The 16717-nt window shown below is 45.8% G+C and overlaps 5 protein-coding genes across 6 annotated transcripts; 1 reads left to right on the top strand and 4 right to left on the bottom strand.

The window, feature by feature from the left end:
* Positions 1 to 86: 86 nt before the first annotated feature.
* LOC6554809 (chaoptin) lies at positions 87 to 5738 on the bottom strand. Its single transcript, XM_026983906.1, has 14 exons — positions 5469 to 5738; positions 4604 to 5317; positions 4311 to 4486; positions 3878 to 4012; positions 3563 to 3791; positions 2901 to 3510; positions 2717 to 2847; positions 2397 to 2653; positions 2197 to 2338; positions 1776 to 2134; positions 1294 to 1717; positions 993 to 1234; positions 745 to 931; positions 87 to 684 (listed from the first exon to the last, which is right to left on the bottom strand). The coding sequence occupies exons 1-14, from the start codon at positions 5652 to 5654 to the stop codon at positions 583 to 585; spliced, it is 3894 nt and encodes a 1297-aa protein (XP_026839707.1). The 5' UTR covers positions 5655 to 5738; the 3' UTR covers positions 87 to 582.
* Positions 5739 to 6837: 1099 nt separating this feature from the next.
* LOC6554865 (protein zwilch) lies at positions 6838 to 9310 on the bottom strand. The gene is made up of 4 exons (XM_001981072.3): positions 8092 to 9310; positions 7541 to 8036; positions 7228 to 7482; positions 6838 to 7168 (listed from the first exon to the last, which is right to left on the bottom strand). The coding sequence occupies exons 1-4, from the start codon at positions 9196 to 9198 to the stop codon at positions 7101 to 7103; spliced, it is 1926 nt and encodes a 641-aa protein (XP_001981108.1). The 5' UTR covers positions 9199 to 9310; the 3' UTR covers positions 6838 to 7100.
* Positions 9311 to 9957: 647 nt separating this feature from the next.
* LOC6554864 (probable rRNA-processing protein EBP2 homolog) lies at positions 9958 to 11243 on the top strand. 2 transcript variants are annotated; one of them, XM_001981071.3, is made up of 3 exons: positions 9959 to 10156; positions 10218 to 10301; positions 10359 to 11243. In XM_001981071.3, exons 1-3 carry the CDS (start codon positions 10091 to 10093, stop codon positions 11130 to 11132), a joined length of 924 nt encoding a protein of 307 aa, XP_001981107.1. In that variant the 5' UTR covers positions 9959 to 10090; the 3' UTR covers positions 11133 to 11243. The 2 variants fall into 2 exon arrangements, with proteins under 2 accessions (XP_026839724.1, XP_001981107.1); XM_026983923.1 differs by having other exon boundaries at positions 9958 to 10156; positions 10218 to 11243.
* Positions 11244 to 11307: 64 nt separating this feature from the next.
* Positions 11308 to 12566, bottom strand: LOC6554863 (G patch domain-containing protein 4). The gene has a single exon (XM_001981070.3). The coding sequence runs from the start codon at positions 12447 to 12449 to the stop codon at positions 11352 to 11354; it is 1098 nt and encodes a 365-aa protein (XP_001981106.1). The 5' UTR covers positions 12450 to 12566; the 3' UTR covers positions 11308 to 11351.
* A 170-nt stretch (positions 12567 to 12736) lies between these two features.
* LOC6554861 (ATP synthase lipid-binding protein, mitochondrial) lies at positions 12737 to 16208 on the bottom strand. The gene is made up of 4 exons (XM_015153663.2): positions 16109 to 16208; positions 15515 to 15620; positions 14332 to 14536; positions 12737 to 13740 (listed from the first exon to the last, which is right to left on the bottom strand). Exons 2-4 carry the CDS (start codon positions 15560 to 15562, stop codon positions 13577 to 13579), a joined length of 417 nt encoding a protein of 138 aa, XP_015009149.1. The 5' UTR covers positions 15563 to 15620; positions 16109 to 16208; the 3' UTR covers positions 12737 to 13576.
* Positions 16209 to 16717: the final 509 nt, after the last annotated feature.

The raw sequence follows: 16717 nt of genomic DNA, 5'->3' as shown, positions 1-16717 counted from the left end.
ACCAGCCTGGTCCGGCAATTGTGAACGTAACTTGTTGTAGCAAGTATTTCCGCTCGCAGACCAATAAAAATCATAATGCCCCAAAATAAAGTGGGAGACGGCACAGCGAACTTAACCTACCGTAAATATTTATTATATGTTTATGAAACATTTTACAGACTTTCATTTTGGAATTGTTTAAGCAGCGCAGTGACCTAACTTATAAGAGAAGTACAGAAAGTATTGGTGGGTCAGGTCAGGCGGGTTATTAGATAGCTGGATAAGTTATGGTCTAAGTTAAGGCCTACGAAGATATACATACATGGAGATAGACAGTGAGGCGAGGCGAAGAATGGAGTGCTTCAGAGGTGAGTGGTGAGTGGTGGTGAGGAGAACTACATATAAGGCGTTACCAAGGACCAGCGGATCGGTGAGAGAAGGTTTTCGGAAGAGAAACAACTAACTGCAAAAGGTATCAAAGTGGCCAAAGTCTCATCATCACGCTTAAACTCTAGACGGCAAGACTCATATGACCTGTCTGCCGTAGACTTGCTCAAGAATGGTATAAAAGTCGGTGGACGTCTTATATGCAAAGTGCAGAAGTCACATCCAGAAGACCATGGCCACGCACACCATCACCACCACAAAGGCGGCCTCCCGGCAGTTTGCATTGTCCCACCCGCACTCCAGATCGAATTTGAGGGCCTATCGAGAGTTATGGCGATTAGCGAACTATTCTTGGACAGTATTCCATTTGATACCCACCTCCATCAGCTGCTGCCCTCCTTTGTTTTCACAGCGCGTCTCCCTCAGGTCATCATCATGTTCGTCGCAGTTGTGGCGACCGTACACCTGGCAAGGAGAGTTCATGAAAGTGCGGAAAACGGTGTCGGTCCAGGTTTGGGAGGAGCAGATGTACTGGCGCCTCTTGCGTTGCCAGAACTCCACCCACCTATACAAACAAATTATAATTATCAACACACTATCATACTAGTAGATAACCATAGCCTTACCCCAGGTCGCAGTCGCAGTTGAGATCAGTGTGAGACATCTTCAAGTCCGTGAGGAACACACTATTCGGCAGATAGGGAACAGCTCCTGTGTTTGGATTTGGAATCTTCTTCAGGTTCCGATTGTGGTAGCGAATGTCCAGCGAAATGTTCCGAACTCGGCCCATGTACTTAAAGAAGTTAGGAGGCAAGGCTTGCAGAGAGGTATTGAATAGTTGCATGTAGAGGTATGGAGAACGCATGCCCTACAATAAATTAAATATTTAATCGTTTAATTAGACATCGATTTAGAAGAGCTACTCACTCTTAAAATGCGTTCATTCAGGTTAGTGAACTGAGGACCACTGAAGGTGATGTTGGTCAGCTTGGAGGGCAGATGGCCCTCCATTTCGCGCAGCAAGTCGGTGGGATTGCCCAGCTGAAGGGTCTGCATCTCCTGGGTGGGTCCAGATCCCTTCTTAACAATGCGGGTGAAGGGCTGTGGGGCCTCGATCCACAACTGGCGGATATTATAATGATGGCGCAACAGATGTGGGATATTGAAGTGCTCCAGATGGGAGTACGCAGTAAGCTTAAGGGATCGCAAGTGGGGCAACGAGTCCAGACAGCCATACTCGAAATAGTGCAACCGGAAATTCGATATATCCAGCATCTCAAGATCCTCGTTCACGCCATCGAAACTGTTGTTGTTCAGCGAGGTTATGGGATTGCCGGAGAGCATCAGGCGTCTGTTATGAATTGCGAATACCAATTAGATACATAACTTTCCATGTTGGATTAACGCACCTCAAGTGGGGGAGAGCTTGGGTCATCAGTGGCACATTTGTTAAGTCGTTGTTGGAGAGGTCCAGCATGCGCAGATTAGTCATATTGTGGGCTAGTTCCTGCGGAATCGAAGGCAGTTCATTGTAACCCAAACGGAACTCCCGCAGATACTTCAGTCGAATCTCGGGCACTGTGCTCAGAGAAACGTTCTCCAGACCCAGTTTGATCAGCGAGTTCTCCAAACCCATAAACGACTTATCCATCACCTTCAGATCCCGATTGTGGGAGAGATCCAGAACGGCCAATTTTGGCATGGTTGCAAAAACGGCATCATCAATTCGCAGCAGATAGTTGTATGAGATGTCCAGGTAGCGAAGTGACTGTAGTCGGAATAAAGATTTGATTTTTTAATTTTAAGGCAAGTGTTTTACTAATAGCTTACTCTAAACTTGTTGGACAAATCCATGCTGTGAATGGTAGAGATAAAGTTGTTGGACAGGTGCAATTCACAAAGCGTCAACGCAGCCAAACTGGACAGCGATGAGGAGGGGATCTTCAGCATCATGTTGTGCGACACATCCAATCTTCAAGAGTCATAAATACATGAAAGTCTATACATCGATTATATAGATATTTACTCACTTTTCCATTCCTCCATTATAGAAGAGATTGTCGGGCAGGCCCCTCAAGTGATTGTGCGAGAAATCGACGATGCGCAGGCTCTGGACAGGTTTGAATATATCCTGGGGAATATCAGTGAGGTAATTGTGATCAAAGAAGACCAACTGGAGCTGCTTGGTGTTTTTAAAGGCATCAAAGTCCAGTTCGTGGATCCAATTGTAGCTGAGGTCCAGCCATTGCAAGTGGGGCATGTTGCCGAAGACATCTCGAGTCGTGTTCTAAAATGTCAAAGTATGAAAGGCTTTTTACAAAGTCATTGATTATTTTTAAGTGAGACCCACCATCAGCGAATTGTAGCCCAGATGCAAGTGTGTCAGTGAAATTTCGGCAGGCCGGAAGTATCCAGGATGAATAATAGATATGTTGTTGTGGGAAAGATCCAATGTCTTGATGTTCGAGTGATACATGCCACCTAAGAACCGAAGCTATTAAAAAAATAAAGATTTGCTATAAAGAAGAACGAACCATGTTCATTTCGTCCACTCCATGAGGAATTATACATCAACTGCCTGATTTGATTGTGGCTTACGTTCACATTAAGATTCGACAAGGTGCCCACTTGATCGAAGTAGTCAAAGTTGAAGTTGGGTAGCTGATTAAAAGCCATGTCAAGGATCTCCAGTTTTGGAAGGTTCTGGAAGGACTCGTCAGCCAGGTTGTTTATCTTGTTGCCCCTCAAACTAAGATACTCCAGTTCATCCAGATTCATAAAGGCTCTTCGCTCAATCTTGTCAATCTTATTGTCATCCAGGTGCAGTTTTCTCAGGGCTTCCAGATCGAAGAAGGTATGCTGGGAAATGGAGGTCAGGTGGTTGAAGCGAAGCGAGATCTCCTCCAGCTTTGAGTGAATGTCGCCCTGGAAAGTGCCCTTTAAAACCTGTTCGATCCTGTTGTCATGAAGCTCTAGGAGACGCAAGTTCTTCAGGAAATGGAAACTGGTGTCGCTCATGCTGCTGATGTGATTGTTGCTAAAGTCCAGCTCTTGAAGGGAAGTCAGATGTCTCAGAGGTTCAGCTGGCAGGGAACTGCCAGAGTAGCCGTGCGACATCTTCAGAGAGATGAGCGAGTGACCAATCTATATAAAAAGGATATTGTATTATCTAATGAGCTCAATTATCCTGGTTTACCTCATGGAAGGCATCGTTCTCAATGCTAGATATTCCGTTCTCGCTGAAGTCCAGCCTTTTCAGACCCCTGACATGCTTGAAAGCGTGTGATTGAATCCCGGAGAGACTGGCCCTGGTGATTTGCAGGTCCTCCAGCTCCACGCCGAAGTCCTTGAAGTCCTCAGGCCCAACGGAGGAGGATCCCAGGCGCGAGATCGACAGTGATCGCATGTTCCGCATTCTGGTCATACTTTTTGTAAATAAATAGAAGAGTGGTTCTGGGGTGAAGGGTGTGTGGGGAGCAGGATGTTTTCTCGGTGCACTGGGTTCACTTACTTGCGAAGGGTCTGCAGATTGGTGGGGTCGTTGCGGTCACCACTCAGGTCCAGTTTCAGGAGCGTGTAGTGCACCGCATTGAAGGTCTCCGTGGGCTTCTGAATCTTGATCTTATTGTCCCGCATGCTGATGACCCTATTATTTAAGAAATAAAAATACATTTCATTATAAAATTTATAAAATTAAAAAATAGATATGCAAATCATGATTTTCCCCCAGTGTCGGGTATTTTTGCATGATTGCCTGATTGTGCGGCTTTTCTCTATTCCTCGCCATTCTAAATAGGGTCACCCACTTGGCGCACATACGAACTTAGGAACTGGAGAAGCCCTAGGAGGCTGCCGGCAATCCGATTAGTTCCCCCCAATATACACTTGTGCAAGTGCAATGGGGGTAGAACGTGAGTGAATCGGAGTGCAGGTGCTCGACTCACCTCAAGACATCGAAATTGTTGAAGAGCTTGTGATGCAGCTTGGTGAGATTGTTCCCAGACAAATCCAGGATCTGGAGGCTGTTCACCAGGCTGTCAAAGGCCACAGGCGAGATGTTGGTCAGGCCGCAATAGCGCATGTAGATCTCCCTGATTCGAGCGGGCTTAAAAGCATCTTCCTGAAAGTTAAGGGTGAAATATATATAATTATCAAAGATGAGATTAAAATATGTTCTTTAATAACCAAATTTCTGGGAGGGATGCAAATCAGGTTTTACAAGGATTACGTTACCTACCCTCAGAGTGTGAATGGGATTGCCATCGAAGAAGGTGCGATTGACGGTGTCGAAGTACTTGAATGAATTAGGAGGCAGGACCTCAATGGGATTGTACTCCAGGTGCAGATTGTCCAGATTCAGCTTGGTGCTGGCCTTGATTTCGTACGTTTCGTTGCCACTGAGCGACCAGATCACATTGTGGGAGATGTCCAACGTACGAAGGCTCTTCAGTGGACCCAGCGCGTCGTATGGAATCTCCGAAAGAATGTTGTCCGTAAGCAACAGACGAGTCAGCCGCGGCATTCCATCGACGAACACATTCGGATCGATCTCGAACAGGTTGTTGCCACTCAGATCGAGGGTCTCTAGGATCAGGAGTCCGGAGAAGCTGTGCGACATTAGCTGCGAGATGCAGTTCTCGCGCAGGATCAGCGTCTGCAGCGAGTCCTCCAGTCCGCGGAACGAGTCGTGCTGGATGTGCGTTATGTGGTTGTAGCCCAGGTCCAGGTGACGCAGCTTCTGCAGGTGCCTCAGGGACTTGGATGGGATCTCCACCAGGTCGTTCTGCGGCAGAATCAGCTCCCACAGCGATCGCTCCAGGCCGGTGAAAGCATCATCCGGAATCTCGGTGAGATAGTTCCCAGAGATCTTTAAGCGGTACATGCCCGTGGACTGCAGGAAGTAGGGCTCAATCTCGCGCAGACCCGTGTTCTCCATGTGCAGCATGAAGACCTAGACCAGAATAGTTAATAGTATTATTGGTAATTATGGGTAAATGAATGGATAAATGGATTTACTAGAAATAAAACTTATATTTTAGGAAGGTTACCCTTTCAATATTATTGTCGTCAGTTTTATGTAGAAAAATATCCTTACAACTCACCTTTGACTGGTTCACCATGCGCGGCAGTGCCGGAAACGGAACATTCTTGCAGTGCACTATCCCCAGATCCGTAGAGGACTTGGAGCAGGTGCACATCACGTTGTAGGTGCAGGGCGGGTAGTGCGTTTCCTCCATCTCTCGATCGAACATCGAGGCACGGGCCAGCGACATCCAGATCATGATCATGAGGGTTATTGTCAGGAAGGCATAGCCGAACTTAAAGAAAAACTCGAGGCCCTACAGATAGAATGGAAAATGAGGTACTGGGGATGACGAATCATCAAGAGTCTACCAATTAGCTAAAAAAGAAACTTTTCCAACCATCATTATGATATCTAAATCATACCATGTATATCTTTAAGGTCATTAAACAATATATCTTAAATAAATTTAAACCCGTATTTCAAAGACTCAAATATTGAAAATTAAAGTATCATTCTTTCAGCTCATTAGAATATAATAGCTTTTGCGCAACTCGTTTTTTTAATATGGCTTCTCGAATTTCGCTGAAGAACCACCGACGACTTTGCCAAAAGGATTAGGTGGTGTGTCTGGAAAAGTTTCTGAGAATAAGTTGGGGTGACTAGACCAAAGGGGTATCTTAATTTCACAGGATTTGAATCCGTGAATGGTTTCTTGCATAGATTATCAAAAGTCCGGTTTTATGCGCTAATAGCAATTTAGATTTAGTTCAGCAGGTTATCAGGCCATTTCGTTGAACAATACACACCATTTTGCTTTTAATTAGATTATGGACTCGCGACGATTCGCGATTTAAACAAACTTAATTAAGATTTGACGGCCACTATCCACTTTTCACTCAATCAACTATCCCAAAAAAGGGATTTCCAGCTCACAGTGGCTTATTCCCTGGCCAGGACACTCGTAAAATCCTTGCTTGAAATTCCGTTCGTTTTTCAGGGGAACAGGGCTGGAAAAAACACGACCGAACCGATGCGCGTTCCACGCACGTCTGACAAACTGCAAATCAATCGGCAACGGGCCAGCCAAGTACTCTAGTTGGCCAACTGGCGCATCCAGCTAATTGGATTGTAACATATCGGGAATGCTCGATGGCGCCGTTACCATTGGGCACACACTCTTTTCGCCTCATTTGCAGCATTACTTCACTAGAGGAATGGCCAAATGTTGGGCATGCTGGCCTTTGTTTAGAATATGGCCGGCAAAAACACTGCGAAAAAAGTGCGAGCAGGGCGGAAGCGGATTTCGGCCGGGTTTCAAGATTTCCAATGCAGCGGCGATAGCCTCTGGGTCGGCTTAAAACTTGTACGAGTTCGTTTAACATGATTTCGGTGTGCACTGCTGACTTTTTTGGGGGTTCGCGAAAACGCGTGTACAACAAGCTCAAACAATTAAAATTCGGAACAAAGAGTTTGTTCGACAAAAAGTTTATAAAAGTTATGGCTAGAGGCATTTAATTGAATTTGAATGTTTGAAATAATTTAACAGTTTAAACATATATCAAAACCTAATAAAGCTAAAGGCTTAGAAGGACTATCAAATCAAGAGCCATTCTTGCACGATATCAATTAAACAAATCATTACAAAATTCAAAAGTTCTTAGCAATGCTTATTTTAAAAAATTTTAAATTTAATATTACTAAGCAAGCCTTACTTAAGTGAGCGAATCTTGCGATATATCCAGGAATGATAGGTGCGCTCCTTGACCATCTCCTTGTCTGCGAAGTCAAATATATTACTAAAGCTATAAAATAAATAAACCAAATTGCAATCTTACCATCACACTGGAAACACTGAGCCAAGTTGGGCGGACAAACGTTTTCCGAAGCGAAATAGAAGGTTGTCTTCAGTTCGCGGAACTTGTTGTACGAACGCATGGTAATGTGCCGGGAGTAGGGATCCTTACCATCCAAATGATCCCTGACATAGTGGGCAGACAGGCGAATGTCCATTACATCACTTAGCTGATCATCGATGGATTCCACTAATTTCGGCGGTTTCTTCAGCAACTCAGAACAGACATCGTTGTAAACTGTAAATCACACACAATGTTATTGGTGAAAGAGCCTCGTGATGTTTCTTCTTCTCACCGTTTGCAAGGTTTAAGTGGATGTGCATCATCAGCAGATGTTCCAAGGTGCAATGAATCTGAAACAACTTGGAGATTCTCTCCGTACTCTCGAGCTCGTCGAAGTGGCTGTTTTTGAACCCGGCATCATCGTCGTTACCGGCATATTTTGTAATCCGCGAATTGGCAGCGCCGTGGTTGTGCAGCAGCGTCTTCCGCATTCCTGCTCCTGGGGTCGGATCACCCCTGACCGCATTATGCAGGGATTTTCGAAGCTGGGGCAGATTCTTGGGGGAGCCACCGTCCGACGTTGCTTCGCTAGAGTCCTCCTTCAGCAGATTGGTGCTGCACATCTTGCTCTCGGTATAGATGAATTCGTAGTCCTTGTACAACTTCTCCAGGCCAATCTCCAAAAGCAGTTCCAAAGGCTCGGCCCCACTTAAGCAGGGCATGGCCAGACGACGATTGGCCAACTCGGTGATAATCTTGGCCAGTCGATTTTTATTAGTCGGCGTGTTCTAAGGGACGAGGAATATGAGTAATGTGTGGTGTTTTACATGCTTACATACTTACTACTATGTTACATCGTGCAGCACATTGAAAGAGCATGCTAAAGGCCATTTTAAGATCCTTGTACGAGTGACAGCACTTGAGCAGCTCCCAAAGCTTATCGGTCAGATCCGTGAGCCGACGCACCTTGGCCCTCTGTATGACATCTTCGATGTCAAACTCCGCATTGCTTATGCTATAATGACCAATGAGGCTGGTTACATCTGTCATTGTCTGATTAATAGACTCGCGCAGCTCGTCCATGTCAATCCCACTGCCACAACGATAGGTGGGTTCCCGTGAGACGCCCTGCTTGACATCCGTGTGGTAGGAGACGATATCTTCGCGTATGTAGACCAAAATGCGCAGCTGGTTCATGAAGTCCTGTGTCAAAGCACTGCAGTCGCCTACGCGAAATTTGTGATTCAAGGCAACATCGCAGTCGTTTAGGTTCACCAGAAGGGGAAGTGAAGCACTAGAGGTCCAGGAGCAGCGCAGTTTCATGTGGGTATTGACCTGGTAGCAGTTTTCGATCATGGTTTCATCCGGATCCTTGCCATGTTGGCGCACCAGGGACTGTGGGGTCACCAAGAAAGCAGGGTGCACCCCCTGGTAGCTTAGGATTCCTCTGGAGAAGTGCGTAGGATTGAACTCATACTGGAGCAACTGAGTCTGCCCAGGATCGCTGCCGTCGCAAAGAAACCACACGGATCCGAGTCCTTCAGCCAGCTGCAGGAACTCGGAGCACATAATGGACCTCGCCTTGTCCACGGGTATCCCACGCTGGTACTCCTCCTCCAGCTTCCACGCCATCGGATGGTCCAGCTGCAAGTTGATGGACAAGTCAGCTATGGCGTCCACCAAGCAGTCGTCCTTTAAAGGACTACCCGTCAGATCCAAATCCGCCGAGCCCTCTTTTTTTGGTACTGTCCTGGTCGGTGTGGTCGGGTTTTTGGTCCAGGCACCATTGCGATCCTCCTTGAAGACCAGCACAATCTTCTTACCAGCTTCTGCAGCTCCCACCGTGCTCACCAAGTAAGTGGGTGGTGCTCCATAGGAGATCGTGTACGAATCACCACACCGGCGCATTAGCTCCGCGTAAACGTTCGCCAAATTCGCAGAAGCCGACATTTTTGAAGCAAATTCGCAAGACAGAAACAAAAAAGCGGCAGTATTTGAAAAGCGAAGCGAGAAATGACTAAATGGGCACACTATGCAACACTTTTTAGTGTATACCAGTGATGCCAATATTTTTCTGGAAAAAAGGACAGATTGAGAATAAAAAACGGAAAAAATAGGCTGAAAATTTCAAAAATGGATGAAAAAACGGACAGATTTTTTTTATGATTATTATTTATTTAGTTAACTTTTAATGAGCACTTTTAACTCCCTATGAGCACGAATTTGATAATTTGTTGTATTTATGCTGCACTTGCAGTATTTGCAAAAGCCTTTGTTTTTATCACTTTGGTCCTTTGTTAACAATTTTTAAAATCTGGCTGGTCAAGCGAGGAATCGCGAAATTTTTGTTTATACCCTTTTTTAGGCATTTTGGGAGAAATCTCAAAATGTTTGCTTTTATATTATTTTGTTTGTATTCCTCTTTAGGCAATTTGACAAAGTGAGTTCGATATTCATACGATTACACACAATATCGATAACATTTTGCTTAAAAGAGATGCCACATAGTTTGCAAACAAAAAAAATGTGGAATTATACCAATTAAATTTTAAAAATTCTAACATTGCCTAAAAAGGACGGATAGTGCTGTTTGACATTTTTTTTGCACGAAGCAGTAACAAAACAGGACAGATCTGTCCGAAAAAAGGCTAAATTGGCATCACTGGTGTATACCACCCAAGGGAAAAATACTGTCGGAAAACCACGTGAAGGTCACACTGCAGCTAGCGCTTATATCGATAGTCAATAGGTTCAGGCCTGTAATAATCGATTTGTCTTATCCCCGCACGTGTTGAAATTGTTTTCTTTTATTTGGATCGCCTTTAATTTAGTTAATACAGACATGTCGGACTTTGAAATGGAGGACAGCGCCTCGGGGTACGATTCAGGTGATAACTCAGATGCCGAGGTAAGTGATAAAACTTGAAAATGAAGCTTCTGTATAGCAAAAACCTCATTCCTTTATGCAGCTGCAAGCGGCATTTGAACGAGGCGACTTAAAACCAGGCCTAAACTTGGAGTTCAATGGCCAGAGAGACAAAGTGAATGATGTGGTAAGTAGTCAGCGGATGCCCGCTCACAAATCCACTAATCCAGTTGTGCCCACCCAGACCAAACTGCTGGCAAAAACAGAGGCTATCAAGATGCAACTTCCTTGGCTGGAGCGCCTGGACATGATCAACACACTGGCTCCCCTGGCCCCGGAACTCGCTGTACAGCTGGAGAAGCACGAGCAAAAGCGGGCCAATCTCTTCAAAGGCAACGCCAAGCTGCCCTACATTCGGCCCGAGGAGGATCCCGTTCTGAACGATTTCAAGAGGGAGATGCTCTTCCATCGACAGGCGCAAAGTGCTGTTCTAGAGGCCATTCCCCGCCTGCACGAGCTGGGCATAAAGACCCGTCGGCCAGATGACTACTTCGCCGAAATGGCCAAGTCTGACGAGCACATGCAGAAGGTCCGCGCCAACCTGATGGCCAAACAGCAAGGACAGGCGAAATCCGAGCGCATCAAGCAGATCCGCGAACAGCGCAAAATGGGCAAGATGCTGGCCAAACAGACCAAGGTCCAACGCGAGGCCGAGAAGAAGGACATGCTGGACAAATTGAAGAAATTCCGCAAGGGCAAGCTGAAGAACCTGGACTTCCTGGAGGACGCCAAGGCGCTGGAGTCCAAGCAGAAGCAGTCAGCCGAGAATCGCAAGAAGCGCAACAAGAAGTTCGGCTTTGGAGGCAAGAAGAAGGGCCTCAAGAGGAACACAAAGTCCTCCTCCGCGGGATTGGATGGCGACAAGTCCACAAGGCGGCAGCGGGGCGTGAAGGCGGGTGCTTCGGTCAACAAACGTCTTGGCAAATCGCGACGCATTAAGGCCAAGGGCAGAAAGTAGTCCCCTGGGACTGCCGACTATCTTTAGGTGACCAAACTCTAGTTTTATAAAGCCCCAAATCGTGTATAGATTTTTTAGAACCATAAATACATTACATTTTGTGTGCACATAGCCATACTTTTGAAATGTGGAAAACTCTAGAATTCAAGAATTCCATAAGTGCGGTCTTCATAAATTAAATTTTTCTAACATCGTTTATTCTAGAGAAGACTATAACTATTACACGAGTTCCTTGTTCTTTCTTTTCTTTTTGGTTTTTGTGGGAGTTTCGGTTTCCTCTGAGGAGTCTTCCGTTTTCCGCTTCTTTTTGGATTTTACATGTTCATCAGTTTCAATGCTTAAGGCTTCAGTTGCTTCTACCCCTTGCTGCCTCTTGTCCTTCTTTTTTATCTTCACTGCCTCTTCGACTTCCGTAACATCTTGGACTTCCTCTTCTAGCTTCCCTGTCTTATTTTTTCTCCTCTTGATCTGGACGGGGTCGTCTTGAGCCTGATGTGTTGAGTATTCCTTTGCCGCCTTCTCAGCCTTGTCTTTCTTCTTTTTCTTGGATTTTATGGGCTCTTCCAGTTGGGCAGGCGCAATTTCCTCGACGGACTCCTCAGTCCTAGACTTTTTCTTCTTTTTGGGCTTCGTAGCCTGCTCCACACTGCAATCCACTGAATCTGCTACTTTGTGCTGGGTCTCCTCAATCAACTTTCCGCTTTTCGGAACCAGAGTGGTTTCAGGCGTAGTCTTCAGCTTGCTCTGAAGCTTCTCCAGCATCTCGCGCTCCTGCTGCTCCAAGCGGGCGATCTTTCCGCTTAACTTTAAGCCATGCCGTGCTCCTTTGTGCGCAGTCCTTCCTCCGCAGGCTTTAAAGAGTTCTTCATCTGTGAGCACCGCCACCTTGGCGACCTCAATCTCCTCCACCTTGATGCGCTCGGAGGTCTCAACTTCGTTGCCGCCTTGGGTGAGCAGCGAAGTCTGCAGGAAGTTGTCGTAGGTGGTCTTTCCATCGCTGGCGTGCTGCTCCTTGGCTTTCTTCAGCTTACGCGCGGAGAATCCGCTGGTGGAGATCTCCACCGCTTCCTCGCCTTTCCTGCGGGAGGTGGACACCTGTCCGTCTTGCTGAATCTGGACGTCCACATTGCTGGCGGCCTCGTTAAAGCAGCGCTCCCACCAATGGTCATTGAATTCCTGGGCGCGATCCACTCCCAGACCCGCGTTATCGAACTTCAGACTGGCCTTCAATGGAGCTGCAATTCCCGTGTTGTTCTTGCCCAAGCCGTCGCCCTCCTTCCAGCCGTACTTTCCAAGTATTTTCTTGGCGAAATCCATCAGAATGAGCGCAAACAAAGAATTAAAACAAAATAAACAAATATGCACGTGCAGCGCAGCCGTTATCGATATCGTGAATTAATTTGTCATCACTAATAAAAATTACAGGGCTACCTATGCCGATAAGTTCTAGCGGATATAGGGTGATTTCGGTTTAAGCACAACAGAGCTGCATTTGGGCGCCGAAATTTGACTTTTCCAACATTATGCGCGACTGTGCAAACTATCAAACAAATTATTGAATCATACATCAGATAAAAACAAACTTGATGCTTCCATTACACATTCATTTCTCCTTTATTTCAGATTTCAGCTGCGCTCTTCGGCTCATTTCGTTTGCAACTACTTTTAGTACAAGTTCCATCATAAACATTAAGTGGCAATGAACAAAAACAGCGTTTACATAAAGTAACTGATTTTTTCGAATACAAAATACTTGAAAAAAACCTAGGTTTTCAGTACGCGCCACAATAAAATCGAAAAGTCGTTGAACCCAACAATCCACCGGATCTCCGACCAGCCACGCCCATACACTCGCCAATCCAAGATGTTACTTGCAGAGGTGATCTCCACGCCTTGCCTGCCACTGAAGATATTTGCCGTTTCGATGTCCAAGAACTTCGGGGGGAGAGAGAGAGCCTTGGTTGGCGGGCAGTGAAGATCCACCGCCGGATGTGCAGAGTGCAAGAGGATGGCTGGACTTCTTCCGAGGAATCGTTTGGGTTTACGGTGAGCCGGAAGCTTGCTTCAATTAAAATCTAATTTTAATATTTGTCGTCTGGGCGTGGGCTAATCCAATCCGATTGAAGCCAATCCTTCCTCCTGATATTTCGGTTGTTCAACTTAAAGTAGGTGTGATCTTCTCCTCGCTCGCATGTTTTTTAAAAACAAAATTACTTGTATTACGTGGTTGTTGGTATTTATAATTAGATAGTGATACAGGATGTTCTTGTTTGCTATCAATCAATCATTTTATCATTAATAATCGAAAACGAACGTTGGTGTTGCTTGTTCTGGTTGTTGTTTGTTTGAAGTGTTGTTTTGTTGCTATTCTCGTTCGCATGCGACTCGCACACACGCCCGATTGCAGGAAACAAGGACGAGCAATCGATGTGCAGCAAGCGCGCTTAGAAGGCGAACAACAGCAGGAAGGCCATCATCAAACAGAACAGACCCATGGCCTCGGACAGGGCGAAGCCCAGAATGGCGTAGGAGAACAGCTGCTGTTTCAGCGATGGGTTCCTGGCGTAGCCGATGATGAGGGAACCGAATACTGTTCCGATACCAGCACCTGTTGTATTGGTTCGTTGTTTTTTGGTCGGCAAATTGGGAAGAGAAAGAAGATCAAAGCATTAGTAAAATGTCCCAGTCAGTTGAAATCTTCGGCTTTAACCGAAGTTCTTAAAAGTGTTTGTTTCCCCAAGTGGGAACTGGGACAATGAGGGATGGGTCACCCCGACGCCGCTTTGGCTCTTTGCTCCAGGTAGTCAGTCACAGATTAGTCTGAATTGAGTTCTGCCTGGAAGGCAGCAAGCACATCGCACTAAAAACGCTGGCCACGAAAGGTTTCAATGCCAACCAGGCGGCGGTCCCCGAGGGAACGGCAACGCCTGGTAGCAGGATTTCTGGTACTTTCGCCCTGCAATCACACAGGTTTCCTGCTGGGAAATGGAGCCGCAACAAACAGCATGCTCGGCCAATTCTCAGACCTTCCCGGGGCAATGGTTCGTGGAGTAATCAGATACTCGTTGTGTGAGCCCCAGATGCTAGTTTGCAACTGACTGGAGGAGAAGGAGCCAAAGGCGGCTGGGGATCCCCTCTGATCCCGGCGATCTAGGAAAGTGGTGTATGAGGTGCGGTGCCCAACGAAACCAATACGAACCGGATCCAGCGACACCGACTGTTGCGGCACCAGCGCCAATGAATTTGGCGGCCGAGTCAATGTCACGCGTGACTGGCGAGGTCTGGAATGACCTGATCTGTGGCAGCAATGCAACGGGGGTTGTGTTCTGAGCGGCCAAAGTCTGGCTCTGGCTGATGATGGCGCTGCTCAATGGTCGCAGGTACTGCTTGGAGTTGGCGAGGAACTGAAATGGTAGATGTGCGTTAGTCGATTATATAAGGGGCATGCCCCGACTTGTGTACATTGCTTGAGATAAAGTTTTTCGCCCTGATAAGGGATATTGTGCATCATTTTAAATACTTTTTACATTTTTGGTAACTATTAAGAGCTAATAATAGACAACAATAGAAATAGCGTTGATTCATATATGTTTACAATCACATTTATAAGTTAAGAATTGAAGAATACTAATATTGAAAATTTGCCCGAAATAAATAAATGCCCGAAATTCAATTGCTTTGCACCGGTAAGAACTATTTGTGCATGATTCTATCTCGTGGGAATTTAGTTGTTAGGGCATTAAAGCCATATATAGCCGAATCTTGCCAAATACACTACAGCTTAACCCTCGAGTGCCGACCAAGTTCATTGCTCTGCTGTAATGCCAAGTTATGCAATCGTTAAGTAATTTCTCTGCGATTGGCACTTTGGCTGCTGTGTTTGTTGTTCTTCGGAGGCTCCTGGTATTGTTGTTGGTGGTCCGATATTAACAACTATAGTTTTATAAACAATGCCAATTTTTTCCAATTTGTGTTACCCCGCACCTCTCTCCGTCGTCATCGCTCTACTGGAAAGCTTTCGCCGGTTCTAACCTCAAAGCAACACACTACAGGCCTTAAACCAGGTGTTATACAATAAAGGGATATTCTGCGAAATCGCAGATAAAAGAGCTCACTAAACTCTACGCACAGATATGGAGCGATAATTCACAATTTCTTGAATTTAATTAGTAGCTGCCACTGGACGCACACATAACCTCAAAGTTATGCAACTGTGTGCCGTCCGTGTTTTCTCACCGCGGCCATTGGAAGTTCACCACGGCAGGGCGACTTTTAAATGGTTCCATTAGGAAAATCAATGCACTTTTCCGATAATTATGTAATTCCTCGCACATTTTACTCCATCTCGCACAATTGAGGCATAAAAAAGGGGGGGTACTTACGGCGCTCCTGGCAACGGGGGCAATGCGAGAGACTGTCGACACGAACATTTTCGGTTGAATTTCCTTTTTGTTTTGCTTACGACAAAATTGAAGCTAGCGCACGGCTCTGCAAAAGATATAGACGAAGATATCGGTTAGTTCTGGGCTGAGTTTCTATCTCAAGAGTACATCATATCTAGTTCCACGCCGCCTCAGGGAAGTTACGTAACAACCGAAAAATCTGCCCTCGCACCGGATTTTCACTAGACTCTCGATCTCTGCTCAGTTATCAATTAAAAACGTTTTGCTGGCTTTTCCTTTGCGAATTAGCCGATTTTCGGACTTTTCCAGTGACGCAACGACTCGAGGCCCACACGCACACCACTGCAAACCAGACTGGCACACGTGTGTGTGTGTGTGCCGCAAGATGGCGGCGAATTTTCCAACACGTTTTGCATTTAATTTGGCGAAATTTCACTTGATTCTTCACTGACAGTAGGCTGTTTCGCGATTTTTTGCTATCTGAGGAGTTTTCACGGCTGTTACCCAACAGAGGGGTGCTGATAAGGGGGTGCTTCGCAGGCGGGCAGAAAATCCCCGGAGAGAGCAACTCACTTCGAACAAACCCTTCACAACAGTAAAACGAATTTGACAATTTCGCTGTCTTTTGGGGGGTGCTCAGTGTGACCGTCAGCGGATGGTGAAAATAAACCGATCGATCGATTTTAATACTGGAAAGTACCAGAAATACCATTTTGAGCGAGGACTCAACCCATGGTGGTGGACCTCGATGCAAATGTTTAGCATATAAACAAGCCAGGCGAGAGTATCCGCTAGATTGTGCGGTTGGATTTGCAAACAAGACGCAGTGTGACCATATAAACTAAAGTACCAGGAATACCATTTTGAGCGAGGACTCAAACCATGGTGCTGGACCTCGATGCAAATGTTTAGCATAGACATAAAATAGATGAGAGTATCCGCTAGACTGTGCGGTTGGATTTGCAAACAAGACGCAGTGTGACCATATCACTAATTGATCGCACGAATCACGCTGATAGCCCTTTCCCACTGCATCATTCTGTTTATTTTTTAATTCAAAATAAAATTGTTGCTCTTACAGAAAATAAAGTCTACTGGGAAACGAGAAGGGACTTAGAAATGGGAATTTCACATAGAGCCAAGAAAGTAATTTAACGATTACCTATGTTTTTCTTTTCCCAA

The sequence above is a fragment of the Drosophila erecta genome, unplaced genomic scaffold, assembly GCF_003286155.1.
Source record: "Drosophila erecta strain 14021-0224.00,06,07 unplaced genomic scaffold, DereRS2 tig00000000-arrow-pilon, whole genome shotgun sequence".
NCBI classification, from domain to species: domain Eukaryota; kingdom Metazoa; phylum Arthropoda; class Insecta; order Diptera; family Drosophilidae; genus Drosophila; species Drosophila erecta.
The sequence above is the reverse complement of the archived record's forward strand: the minus strand, read 5'-3'. Positions and strand labels throughout refer to the sequence as shown.

What these genes read in the sequence shown, in the direction of transcription:
- LOC6554865 (XM_001981072.3), bottom strand. Translation starts at nt 9,198, where the DNA reads ATGTCGGCTTCTGCGAATTTGGCGAACGTTTACGCGGAGCTAATGCGC. An exon ending in CCACTTAAACCTTGCAAACG is followed by an intron (nt 7,483 to 7,540) that starts GTGAGAAGAAGA and finishes TGTGATTTACAG; the next exon opens with TTTACAACGATGTCTGTTCT. An exon ending in TCAGTGTTTCCAGTGTGATG is followed by an intron (nt 7,169 to 7,227) that starts GTAAGATTGCAA and finishes TTGACTTCGCAG; the next exon opens with ACAAGGAGATGGTCAAGGAG.
- LOC6554809 (XM_026983906.1), bottom strand. Translation starts at nt 5,654, where the DNA reads ATGATCATGATCTGGATGTCGCTGGCCCGTGCCTCGATGTTCGATCGA. An exon ending in AACAATTTCGATGTCTTGAG is followed by an intron (nt 4,013 to 4,310) that starts GTGAGTCGAGCA and finishes CTTAAATAATAG; the next exon opens with GGTCATCAGCATGCGGGACA. An exon ending in TGAATGAACGCATTTTAAGA is followed by an intron (nt 1,235 to 1,293) that starts GTGAGTAGCTCT and finishes AATTTATTGTAG; the next exon opens with GGCATGCGTTCTCCATACCT.
- LOC6554861 (XM_015153663.2), bottom strand. Translation starts at nt 15,562, where the DNA reads ATGTTCGTGTCGACAGTCTCTCGCATTGCCCCCGTTGCCAGGAGCGCC. An exon ending in CCCCCGTTGCCAGGAGCGCC is followed by an intron (nt 14,537 to 15,514) that starts GTAAGTACCCCC and finishes CTACCATTTCAG; the next exon opens with TTCCTCGCCAACTCCAAGCA. An exon ending in AGTCGGTGTCGCTGGATCCG is followed by an intron (nt 13,741 to 14,331) that starts GTTCGTATTGGT and finishes CCAATACAACAG; the next exon opens with GTGCTGGTATCGGAACAGTA.
- LOC6554864 (XM_026983923.1), top strand. Translation starts at nt 10,091, where the DNA reads ATGTCGGACTTTGAAATGGAGGACAGCGCCTCGGGGTACGATTCAGGT. An exon ending in GTGATAACTCAGATGCCGAG is followed by an intron (nt 10,157 to 10,217) that starts GTAAGTGATAAA and finishes TCCTTTATGCAG; the next exon opens with CTGCAAGCGGCATTTGAACG.
- LOC6554863 (XM_001981070.3), bottom strand. Translation starts at nt 12,449, where the DNA reads ATGGATTTCGCCAAGAAAATACTTGGAAAGTACGGCTGGAAGGAGGGC.